Source organism: Cydia pomonella, chromosome 8 (assembly GCF_033807575.1).
Source record: "Cydia pomonella isolate Wapato2018A chromosome 8, ilCydPomo1, whole genome shotgun sequence".
NCBI classification, from domain to species: domain Eukaryota; kingdom Metazoa; phylum Arthropoda; class Insecta; order Lepidoptera; family Tortricidae; genus Cydia; species Cydia pomonella.
In genome coordinates, this window is record NC_084710.1 from 9,130,899 (window position 1) to 9,143,992 (window position 13,094).

Sequence of the window (13,094 nt, forward strand, 5' to 3'; positions counted from 1 at the left end):
AGTTAGATTGAAAGTCATTACAACTTTAAATCGAATTAGTGTATTACAAGTACGAGTTTGTCAGTCTGAAACATTTTTCTGCCGCGGTAAAAAATACAATTTAAAAGAAAGTGTTCAAGTGTGAAATGTTGTATTCCTGCCGGTAAGTAAGGCTGCCAGAGCTCAACGAGGTTGCGGAGTGTTAGGGTCGGCAACGCGGCATACATAGGATATGGAGACAGCCTCCCATCAGGCTAGCCGTATGCTTGTTTGCCACTGACGTAGTATAAAAGATTACATACCTTTTTGATTGTGTAACTATTACATAACTCAAAGAAATATTAATAGTGACTAATGTCCAGTTTCATGTGGGAAGAAGTTTCAAGGATAAACATAAAATCTTTGAAATATTGTATGATGTATTTTGTTTCTTCACTATACATTGTCAACCCAGTGAGACCAAGTCTCTATCTCTCTCTGTAGCTCCGTGCCCGGGCTCTCAGTTTGTACGACTTGCTTATGGCCTATAAGACGATAAGTTTGCGCTAGAAAATTGTGCGATACGCCGCAGGAGATGAGGTCCTTTGTTGCTTGCAGGGCTTCTGAAGTCGGTAAGGTCTCTAAAAAAAGAAAAGTTGAGGATTTTAATAGGATCCACTGTACTTTAAAAAAACGAGTCTGTATGTCACCTTTTCAAGTTTAAATTAAGTAAAGGACACCTTTTTTAATTAAACATGATGGACGTAGAAATAGAGCACGTCAATGTAAATAGTTCTGCCCGGGTCAAACTAAAATAAGTGTAAAACAATGATGTTAGTTTCACAACGTTCTTACAATAAATATTCTTGATTTGACAAATCTCCTCCTAGCAAATATTCTAGTCTAAAATATTTCAATATTTTATCTTAGACAGAAATATCGCAAGTGTCACAAATATATTTTAAACTCAATACCACGCTGTTACGACTGGGACTGTGATCTCTACAGTAAGGTGAACATTGAGATGGCTGGACAAAAAGACATGTTTGTAAACTTGAGTATAAAACTAAATATGAATCACATCTTTTTATGTCCATTTGGCTGAACGACAGATCTATTCGTTCTAGACAGATTGATAATTATTGATTAAATCAAGCTTTTAAGATGTAAATTAGTAGATACTATACAGCCACAAAAATCGGAAAAAAAGATACCTACTTAACATTGGTAGAGTCAAACATATTCAATCAATTGCCTATTGATACTTAAAATTGACCATACAAAATCCAAATATGACCTAAACGAGTCCATAATTGATGGTATAAACACGGACGAGTGTTGGAGTGATTATAAACTCGAACTGTGATGGACGCTTTCCACCGCACAGTGGGTCGAAAAGGCTCTCGGTGGACTTAATCACTTCGACCAAAAAGGGTGCAACCCCTTGTTACTTTAAATGGCTTAGACCTATAATTAGGCGAACACGAAAGAAACTTAGTTAAACAGAATTCCTTATCATTTTTTAATTAGGTACAGTCACGAATTTTAATTTTATAGCCGTTTAGGGTTTATTTTATATTGAACATTTCATACCGTTAGTATTGACAACCCAATTAGCTTGAACCCTAAATAGCTCATGAATTAAAGTCCGTGACTGTACATTCAGTATTCTTGTAACTTCCAGTAGTACATAAGTAAAGTTTTATTTTTTCAGTCTTCTCAAATATAAAAAGCAAGCGGCTATTTATTACGAATATCTGCATCTCACACTTAGTTTTCTAAAGTGCCACTTGTAATGTTAATTAGGTATAACAGTTTTATTCAACTCAATTACTTCATTAATTCAGCGAAAATGAAGGGCTCTGTAATGGACTGTCGACCAGATTTAAAAAGCTATTTTCGTCGTCTTCACTTTAGGTAAAGATCACAAGATGAGTAGGTAGGTAGATATTAACAAATCATGAAGTAAAAAAGGTGCAAAGCTATTATTAGATTTTTATAAATTGGAGTAGTAGTAATCAGTTTAATGTGCACAACACAACATGAAAGTAAAATTTTCTGGGCACCCCTTAATTTATTTTAATTACATACGATACTGTATTTCTGTCCTAAAAATATAACTGTCTAGCTCAGGTATCACTAATTAGTTTCTTCAGGGGTCCGGTTTTTAAAATAAAGTTACCATCGCGGTACGTTTCTATTTAAGTTTATTAAATACGCACAAAATTAAAATAGGTCATCGGCGGCGGTCCGGATCCGGACCGCGGTCCGTCATTTGCTGACCCCTGCCTGCTATCGAATGGGGTGCTCAATGGAGGTGAATGTGAACAAAATGTTAAAATTTCGAAACTATTAAAAATATGCATCTTCATGTACATTTTAAGACACCAATAAAGTTAAAAAGTAGTTTCTAATTGATAAAACTAATAGGAAGTTCATAAATCGAGAATAAACTTGACTAATAGTATTTTTATGTTTATATAGTGATTTGTGTGTATTGTGTGAAAACTACATATAACTTGCCCTTAACGTCTATTCTCCACAAAACGTATATTGCATACAATGTTTAAGAGTATTTCCCACTATCTGATAAAGTTTTATGTTCTATTGATCACAAATTTAAAAATAATACATTGGATATTTGCACATTGCACATAATTTTGCAATTCGACTTGTCATCTTTATAGTCTGTTACCCTACATGTTTCAATTGAATAGCTCCTGTGCCATGTGGCGGCGACGGCACCTACTGTCTCTCGAGTCAATTTCAGTCCATGTTCTTGTAACTTTATAAATAATAATTCCTACAAGCGTCTAATAGACTACATCCTTGTATTTTGCATTTTACTTACTCTTGAAGTCGCCAAGGAATGACATTCCAATAGAAGGGTTGTTGTATTCTGTGGTGTGCGCGCCGAATAGCAACCAACCTGTGCCCTCGTACACCAGCGGCGACTAACCTGCGCTAACATACACCTTGCCGGTGGCACCGACAAGGAACCTCCATTCAATGACTTCCTTCTGCTCTGGCTACTTACTCCTGAAGTCGCCAAGGAAGGATATTCCAATAGAAAGGTTGTTATAATGTCTGGTGTGGGCGCCGATCAGCGACCAACCTGCGCCCTCGTACACCTTGCCGTTGCCGCCGACAAGAAACCTGTGTCCAAAAATTTATCTATTGGCTGCACTATCCTAAAGAGCGTTAATATAATCTAAGCAGCTCTAAGTAGAATCAAGTGCTTAAGTTTTCTCTTTTATACCCTAGTCTTGAAAAGTTAAGTTAATCTTATCTCGAAGACTGAAAAAGTGAATGTTGAATTTTTGTTTTAGTAACTTTATGGTCTTTCAATAGAAGTTTAGTCAAAAATACGTTAAAGCCTAATTCCAGAACTTTTATTTGGCTATTCTGTTGAACGTATTCTTAAGAGAATAATATACCTATCGCTTAAAATGGGTAATGCATAAAAACTCACGATGTTCCTATATCAGTGAACCCTTTTTTGGTAATATGATATTCGCGGGTTCCTCTCACGGCCTTCTCGCAGTCCTCGTCGGTGGTGCATGCGCCGTAAACGCTGTGCTGGATGATCACCAGGTCTACGGGGTTGTGCAGTAGGTCCGTGCGCAAGCTAGCCTGGCCCACCCACTGGGTCATTGGCACAACACCGCACTCTAGAGAAAAGTAGATAATGGTAAAGGCTCATTAACACACGACATACGAAGCACGTGGCATGAAATATGGGCTTGCATACGTGTTCAAGACTAGATTCCGTCTAAGACTAAGCTAACTTCGCACCGATTCGCATAGAACAAAAGGAGAGAACGTCATATTTCATAGAAATTTGACATTAATGATGATATTATCATACTTCAGAATTGACAACATTTCATTTTTATAAAACCTGATATTTTACATATGATCTGAAAGTATTTTGCTTCCTGAACACTGCAATATATTAATATAAATTTAATATGGCTTATTACAAAAAATACAACAGAATTTAAAAAAATGTTGAGTTTTTACCAATTTTACGACACAATAGGTGAAATGCCATTGCCATTCATCATGAAAAAAAAATTGCTGTCATAATATTGGATTATTTAATTAATTGTTTAGTACGTATTAACGACGTACGTTTATTGCGTATTTACGACGTATTTCAAAACAAAGAGAAATTTATTTATATAATTAAGTTACTATCTACTAATCGTTTTTAAAATGGACAAAGCCATATGGATCGATGAGGTATATACTCCTCCAAAGTATACCAAATACTGTTTCATCCCTTACCTACTGTAAAAATAGCTGAAATGATTCGTCGAAGATATCGGTACAAACAATTAATTACTTTACATTCGTTACTGTTTATCCGTCGATCCGTCGTATCCTTATGAAAACCTGGTATCATATTCGTGTATCAGTATCCGTTATAATATCCAAATCGTCGTAGAAATCAGATATTTTATCAAAATTGTTTTAAAACAACAACGTCCCAGTTTAAAACATTGACAATGACAGACAACGTCAGATTAATTAAGTCATGTTTTTTTTTTCTATCGAGATAAGACCTAGCTTCTAGCGTAGAACTGGAGTTATGCCATTTTAGAATAAGTACACATTAAAAAATATATAATAAATTAAATAGAAATCCTACTGGACAAAATAAACTATAAGCGTATTCCTCGTTTCAATTAAAATATAGAGAACCAATAAAATTATAGGGTCAGAAAATTTAAATGTTGTCTATTGTAAATGCCACACAGAGTTAGCTTGGTCTGACTCTAGTTGCAGGAAACCATTTTTAGGGTTCCGTAGCCAAATGGCAAAAAACGGAACCCTTATAGATTCGTCATGTCCGTCTGTCTGTCCGATTATGTCACAGCCACTTTTTTCCGAAACTATAAGAGCTTTACTGTTCAAACTTAGTAAGTGGATGTATTCTATGAACCGCATTAAGATGTTCACACAAAAATAGAAAAAAAAACAATAAATTTTGGGGGTTCCCCATACTTAGAACTGATACTCAAAAAATCTTTTTTCATCAAACCCATACGTGTGGGATATCTATGGATAGGTCTTCAAAAATGATATTGAGGTTTCTAATATTATTTTTTTCTAAAATGAATAGTTTGCGCGAGAGACACTTCGAAAGTGGTAAAATGTGTGTCGTCGTCCCCCCCCCGTAACTTCTAAAATAACAGAATAAAAAAACTAAAAAAAATATATGATATACATTGTCATGCAAACTTCCACCGAAAATTATTTTGAACGAGATCTAGTAAGTAGTTTTTTTTAATACGTCATAAAATTTAAAAAAAAAATATTATCAAACCCATACGTGTGGGGTATCTATGGATAGGTCTTTAAAAATGATATTTAGGTTTCTAATATCATTTTTTCTAAACTGAATAGTTTGCGCGAGAGACACTTCCAAAGTGAAAAAATGTGTCCCCCCCCCCCTGTAACTTCCAAAATAACAGAAACAAATCTAAAAAAAATATATGATATACATTACCATGCAAACTTCCACCGAAAATTGGTTTGAACGAGATCTAGTGAGTAGTTTTTTTTTAATACGTCATAAATTAAAAAAAATTTTTTTTTTCATCAAACCCATATGTGTGGGGTATCTAATCTATGGATAGGTTAACAAAAATGATATTTAGGTTCATAATATCATTTTTTTCTAAACTGAATAGTTTGCGCGAGAGACACTTCCAAAATGAAAAAATGTGTGTGTCCCCCCCCCCCCCCCTCTAACTTCTAAAATAACAGACTGAAAAATCTAAAAAAAATATATGATATACATTACCATGCAAACTTCCACCGAAAATTGGTTTGAACGAGATCTAGTAAGTAGTTTTTTTAATAAGTCATAAAATAAAAATATTTTTTTTTCATCAAACCCATACATGTAGGATATCTACGGATAGGTCTTCAAAAATGATATTGAGGTTTCTAATATCATTTTTTTTTAAACTGAATAGTTTGCGCGAGAGACACTTCCAAAGTGGTAAAATGTGTGTCCAAAGGGGTAAAATGTTGAACAAGATCTAGTAAGTAGATTTTTTTTTTAATACGTCATAAATGGTACGGAACCCTTCATGCGCGAGTCCGACTCGCACTTGGCCGCTTTTTGGTGGAGTAGGTTGATTAGGCTAGGTATATTTAGACAAACAGCCAACAACAGAAACAAACGTCATTCCTGTTGCACAAACAGCCGTCGGCATAATAATAAGGCAGAATGATGGGGTGTAGCAAGATTTATCTTGCCTCTTCCAATAATACTGGTCAATTATTTAATTTACTCAATTACAGTGAGCAGCTAAATTGCATGGATAAATTTTATTATTAATGAATTCATTGAAAAAGTCGCCATGCACTTTTACGGCTGATCGTACTCCTGGCACTCAGGCAAAAAAATACAAAACTGTTATAATATTTTATATATTGCAGTAAAACAAGAACTTTTGCAGATTACGTATAATTTTTAAAACATTTTTTCAAAAAAATCAAAGTTTGTTTTCACCCTGTATAAAAAATTAAAATTTACAAAATTTATAAAATCACTTTAAAATAGTAGAACTAAAAGTCTGCCTTCCGCATAAGGGGAAAGGAGGGGTAAAACTGCAAGGAAAATAAAAAAATACGGCTGAAAATTTAGAGAAAAAAATGAATTAATGTGATGAATAATTATGGACTATGAGGGTTGATACGATGGCGCATGATACCTAAATTTTTAACCGGTTAATTAAACAGCCCGACAAAAGAGGCTTTTAGAATTTTTAGGAAAATTTAGTATGGCGGATCACAGAACTTTAGCAAATGGATAAATTAAAAATATAACACAAAAATACACAGGAAATAATTAGAATTAGATAATACTGACGTTAAAATTTAAAAACAAAAATATTTCAGTGGAAACAGGGTAAAGGGGATGAATGTGGCACACGCCAAGGTACCGGCAGCTGGATTCAGGTTTACTTGTGTAGAATGGATGGCGCACAAGTTGGCGACTTTAAACAAGCCGACGAGGTAAGCCTTACTCGCTTTCTGGCGAGCACGTATGGCAGCAGACCGGGCGATAACGATGAGACTTCTTCACTTCACCACTGCTTAGCGCCGACCTGCGCACGGCTTTGGAGACCTGTCGCTTCCTGGCTAGCGCGTATGGCAACAGACCGGGCGATAACGATGAGGTTTCTTCACTTCACCACTGCTTAGCGCCGACCTGCGCACGGCTTTGGAGACCAACTGTTTATGAGAGGCCTCTCCTCTTCGAACGCCGATTTACGCGCGCCTTTGGTAGTCAACTGTTACCAGGAACTTCTCCACCCGTGGATTTATGCGCACTTAAAAAGACTTCGTGTTAACTATTAAACTGGCTATAAATTGCAAAACTGGTTTAAAACGACCCGGGAACACAAACGACTTCTCCACTCCAAATTCACCAAACCATCTGCCGAAAAGACAACTTCAATCTTCTCTTTTTCGAATATTCCATAAAAATTTAAATTCAAAATAAGCGCAAATAAGCACTTAATTTATTAGAAACGGCCAGGAATTATACGAAAAAAGGTCGGCGCTTTCTTCTTCTTTTTTTTTTGCTAAAAGCGCCATCTAACCATCAACGCCTGAATTATGAAACCGCATAGAGAGACAACAGAAAGAGAACTGAGCCAGCTGACAACTAGAAGAAGTTTAAAAATAAACCGACAGATGTTGATTATGTAGCAATTTTGCTACAATATGTATTCCTTGACTGACATGCAGTAAAATAGAGCCGTTTCAGCAGAAATGGTTTTGTCCAGGTATTGAACTCTAACAAAGGTTGAATAATTAATTTGTTATAAAGCAGAAAGGTCTGCGAACGATGCTATTATTATTTTTCCACTTTTAATTTGTTTCTAAGGTTAAAGGTTGAATGGTAAAACATGACATTGGCATTAAATCAACCATCTGTGTACTTTTTGTTTTGTATTGTTGAAATAAATTAATACATCACGAAATAAACATACCATCATCTTGAGCAACACACAACTTGATAAGAACCAATAATACTGCAGTGACGCGCATTTTCAACGCTTCTTTTATCACAGGAACAATACTGTATGATCCTATAGCCTGTGTATAACTAGAGGTATTCATCTTCAAGCATCCTATTTGTAGGATGTGTGGACAATGGTGTCCTGTGATATATTTAAAAAATAACGTAACAGTCGTACAAGTTCTATTCATATCCGTCCTTTTAAGTTAGCCCGTGGTTGCCATTGATAACGTTGGTGAGTCCCCTAATCCGTTTCATAGTATTACGCTACATGAATCAGGAAAATTACCTCATAAAATACCTAAACCAAGATGATGAAGAACGCTTCTTCGCATCAAATTATACCAACTGCCGGGAACCCCATATAGGAAGACCATCAGTAAAGTGGACTGATAATAATAATCATGTGAGTAATTGATTCATACGACTGGGTGAAAAGTATATTATATATAGGTAACTTGTAATCAATGATAAGGTTGCTGCTGTTTGGTGTGTGGCATGTTTGGAATTATCTATACCTCACATCATCACCAGCCTATGATTATGTACGTCCCATTGCTGGGCACATGATTCCTTTCACAAGAATGTTTGGACTAAAGTCAAGCTAGCGTACCTAAGCCTAATCCGGTTTGGATTATACCTTAGTATTTCTCACATTTTTTTTCCTTTGACAAAGAGCCCAACATCAAATAATATTTCTAACATAAAATTTGAGAAACATCTACTTTTTACGTGCTTGAACTCGTCGTATCGTCAATGTTACACTCAAGATCATTATTGATCAGGACCAAACATTTTTTTTGTGTTGTTAAAAAATAAAAATTGTATATTATAGGACAATATTCATTATTATTGTTAGGTTGACACACATTTTTCCCTTATCACTTATAAGTAATACATTCCCTTATCGGGGCTAAATAACACCGACCCAGCTTTCATAATGGGGTCAGATAGTAAAATGGACGAAATGCCTCTGTTTATATAAATATTGCAAAAATCAGGTTAGATCGAATCGCCAACTTCATTTTTCCAAATGAACGGCGATGGACGAAGCAATAATATTATAATACTTAAAGTCGTTTCATATTAAATCGATAAAATAATCTTGCATCAACTTTACTGTATCCATATATACCTATTCCACGTTAAAAAAACTTGAGCAATTTTGTACTTCGGACGGCCACCAAACAGATTTAAGGTCAGTATGGGTAAGTGTAGCTACAGGGCAAGTGTAACTGACCTTCATATTACGTAAACTAATTGAGATATTGATACTGCTATGATCTGTTGTCATGAGTAAATAAACGATAAATTGACATTTATTACTAAAGGTAACGATGTCAAGCAATTTTGAGACTATAATCAATTTCAAATCTCACAATTTTTTAACACGAATACGAGCTCATGCGTTGTATTTGGTTCTATAAAATTCGAAGCAAAATCGTCAAATCAGTTATTGTGAATAGGTAAATACTAAATATTATTATTTAATCTTCAAGTAACTTTTAAATAAGGGATCATGAGAAATTAATATGCATTTCAAAACGTAGCCTATAAAATGAGTGACTGGGAAAGTGTGTCTATATGTTACACTTGCTCCCTGTCAGAGATCGTAAACAATTATTTCTTGTATTATCAATGAATAGCTTTTACCCATTACTTCGTCTGCGTGGACTTGTTAATTTACGTACCTACCTTATTTTTTATCTCACCGAAAACACAAAATAATACATAACGTTATTATGTTTTATCTAATAACCGTACTTCGCCGGCTGAGACAACGAACCCCACAGCGCTATAGACATGTGTTTGTTCCTATAGTCCGAAAGTACCACGACCTAAACCTACCTAAAATAAATTGGTACCTACGTACCTATTTATTTTATTAAATAGAGAAGGTAGTTTTTGTTTAATTCACATATTTTTTTCTTAGCTTTAGAGCTTTTTTCTTTCTTTTGTTTTTTTTTTAAAGTGTATTTTCATTAAAAAAAAGTTTTCCACCCCAGCTTGGAACATATATGCCACAGTTACCCCGGATTATATTTTATCATAAATGATGATAGCTAACTAAGTATATAGTATAGATCAAAATCAATAAATTATCATCGTTTCGTAACATGGTTACACAAGGTAGTTACACTTACCTCATTTTGTTGGGGAAGTGTGACTCTGACTCTGACTCTACTTTCATTAAAGATCTTAAATACCATCTATAAATCAAACTAACATAAAACACATTGTTTTCAGCTAAAGTTGAACCTTATAATATTGTAACTTAGGGCACAGTTCGAAATCTAACTTTATGATCTTGATTTATGTGTTCAAAGTTAACTTTTACAAAAGTTTGACACACTTACCCATATTGACCTTATTACAATAAAAAACAAATTAAAGCAGCCAAGTGCGAGTCGGACTCGCGCATGAAGGGTTCCGTACCATTTAAGACGTATTAAAAAAAATCTACTTACTAGATCTTGTTCAACATTTTACCACTTTGGACACACATTTTACCACTTTGGAAGTGTCTCTCGCGCAAACTATTCATTTTAGAAAAAAATGATATTAGAAACCTCAATACCATTTTTGAAGACCTATCCATAGATACCCCACACGTATGGGTTTGATGAAAAAAAAAATTTTTTTTTAATTTTATGACGTATTAAAAAAAAAACTAATCACTAGATCTCGTTCAAACCAATTTTCGGTGGAAGTTTGCATAGTAATGTATATCATATATTTTTTTTAGATTTTTCATTCTGTTATTTTAGAAGTTACAGAGGGGGGGACACACATTTTTTCACTTTGGAAGTGTCTCTCGCGCAAACTATTCAGTTTAGAAAAAAATGATATTAGAAACCTAAATATCATTTTTGAAGACCTATCCATAGATACCCCACACGTATGGGTTTGATAATTTTTTTTTTTTTTTTTTTTTAATTTTATGACGTATTAAAAAAAACTACTTACTAGATCTCGTTCAAACCAATTTTCGGTGGAAGTTTGCATGACAATGTATATCATATATTTTTTTTAGTTTTTTTAATTCTGTTATTTTAGAAGTTACGGGGGGAGGACACACATTTTACCACTTTGGAAGTGTCTCTCGCGCAAACTATTCATTTTAGAAAAAAAATGATATTAGAAACCTCAATATCATTTTTGAAGACGTGTGGGTTTAATGAAAAAAGATTTTTTGAGTTTCAGTTCTAAGTATGGGGAACCCCCAAAATTTATTGTTTTTTTTCTATTTTTGTGTGAACATCTTAATGCGGTTCATAGAATACATCCACTTCCTAAGTTTGAACAGTATAGCTCTTATAGTTTCGGAAAAAAGTGGCTGTGACATAATCGGACAGACAGACGGATATGACGAATCTATAAGGGTTCCGTTTTTTGCCATTTGGCTACGGAACCCTAAAAAGCGATGCTAATTTTGTATTTCTAGGACCCTTTAAATATTTCAATAAAAAAATTATTTGTGGCAAAGGTTTGATCCTATAATTTTCAATTTTAACGTTTAGGAATTTATGGGCCATCGGTTCTGAGGAATCCTGATAAGTGATAACCAATATCAAAATTAAAATAATCCTCAAGGCAAAGAAAAACAAATATAATTATAATTTTCCTACCTTTTATAACCAATTTATATATACAATTTACATATACAGTAAGCTTATAAATCTTATAATTTCACATTGAGATGACAGTAGTTCTTACACCAAATGTCAATGAATAATTCTAAGGGGGAAAAATTTATTAAATTACTTAATAAAATTGGCATTATGTTGGCTTCCGAAAGATAAAGAGGCGATCATCCAATATCTTACTGGCAATGATACTGTTCAATCATAGCTAATGTAGGTACTCATAATTAAAATTGGTATAAGATCTAAACTGGCTGTGTTCTGGCTGGCTGGTTCTGGTATACGCCTGGCGCAGAATGACGAGGAGAGCCGACCCCAAATGACATGGGAAAAGGCTAGGCAAAGAAGAAGAAGAAGACTGGAAACTTCTGACAGGTACCCGTTGTCTTGAAGAGACTTCAATTCGGACAATCAAACTTTATTTTATAACCAATTTATATAATAATTCAAAATTAATTAATCCATGTAGGCGATAAAATGCTACAGAGAGACACACGACAAACTTATAAAACCCCTTACTTTGCGACTGAGACAATATATTACTTGCGCAAAAGTTGGGCCGTTTTATTGCGAGCTACATATAAGAGCTTTGTACTGAACTGTCATAGGCATCAGCCAACATTATAATAGAAGTTTGGCGCCAACTCTGCTTAATAAATTAAGCGTTTTATGTGACGACGGGTCGATAAGGCGAAGCGGCACCGGGCAAAGTGGTCATGTGTGAGATAACCTTTGTTTGTCGTCGCATTGCCCGTCCCCCTTACTGTGTTTGACATCTTTCCTACAAAAAGTCACCATCAGCATAATACTGAATTAATCTACTACTATCTACTTAAATGTAAGGTTTATGGTGGAGCATAAACCCGTTTGTTTGTAGGTACTTGTATTTTATTGCGCGGGAGTCTGATTAACAATTGAATGAGCTTGAAGGAAAACTGTGCAGTATTTTAGCATGTACAGATTATACGTTCAGCAACAACCATTAGATTGTAATGGAGGCTTGTGGGCGCAAACTGTAAAGATTTATCTCAATTTGGGTTCTAATCCGGTAAAGAAATATATTTGTGTGATGAGCAAAGGTTCCTGAGTCATGGATGTTTTCTATGTATGTAAGTATTTGTAATTTATATATTTATGTATATCGTTTTCTGAGTACCCACAACACAAGACTTCTTGGCTTACCGTGGGACTTAGAAATATATTTTGAAATTGTAATATATTATTCTTAGTCAATTTGTGTAAGAGTCTCCCTATAATATTTATTTATTTGGAAAATTAATTATTCCGGAATAGTTCATACTTTTTGCACGTTGTTTAATCCGCTACTGTTGTTGCTGACTGTGAAGGGGTCTAGGATTGTAGTAGTGACCATTTTGGGAAACCTCTCGTATAGCATCGGCAGTCTTATAGCTGATGCTTATGATGATTGTGATTTGTCTTCTGAC

The 13,094-nt window shown here is 34.6% G+C and overlaps 1 protein-coding gene across 1 annotated transcript; it reads right to left on the reverse strand.

Annotated features, from left to right (window-relative positions):
* Nucleotides 1-378: 378 nt before the first annotated feature.
* On the reverse strand, nucleotides 379-8,353 carry LOC133520492 (peptidoglycan recognition protein-like). Its single transcript, XM_061854932.1, has 4 exons — nucleotides 7,977-8,353; nucleotides 3,431-3,629; nucleotides 2,996-3,114; nucleotides 379-599 (listed from the first exon to the last, which is right to left on the reverse strand). The coding sequence occupies exons 1-4, from the start codon at nucleotides 8,194-8,196 to the stop codon at nucleotides 415-417; spliced, it is 723 nt and encodes a 240-aa protein (XP_061710916.1). The 5' UTR covers nucleotides 8,197-8,353; the 3' UTR covers nucleotides 379-414.
* Nucleotides 8,354-13,094: the final 4,741 nt, after the last annotated feature.

What these genes read in the sequence shown, in the direction of transcription:
- LOC133520492 (XM_061854932.1), bottom strand. Translation starts at nt 8,196, where the DNA reads ATGAATAGAACTTGTACGACTGTTACGTTATTTTTTAAATATATCACA. An exon ending in TTCACTGATATAGGAACATC is followed by an intron (nt 3,115 to 3,430) that starts GTGAGTTTTTAT and finishes TTTTGGACACAG; the next exon opens with GTTTCTTGTCGGCGGCAACG. An exon ending in CTTCCTTGGCGACTTCAGGA is followed by an intron (nt 600 to 2,995) that starts GTAAGTAGCCAG and finishes TTCTTTTTTTAG; the next exon opens with AGACCTTACCGACTTCAGAA.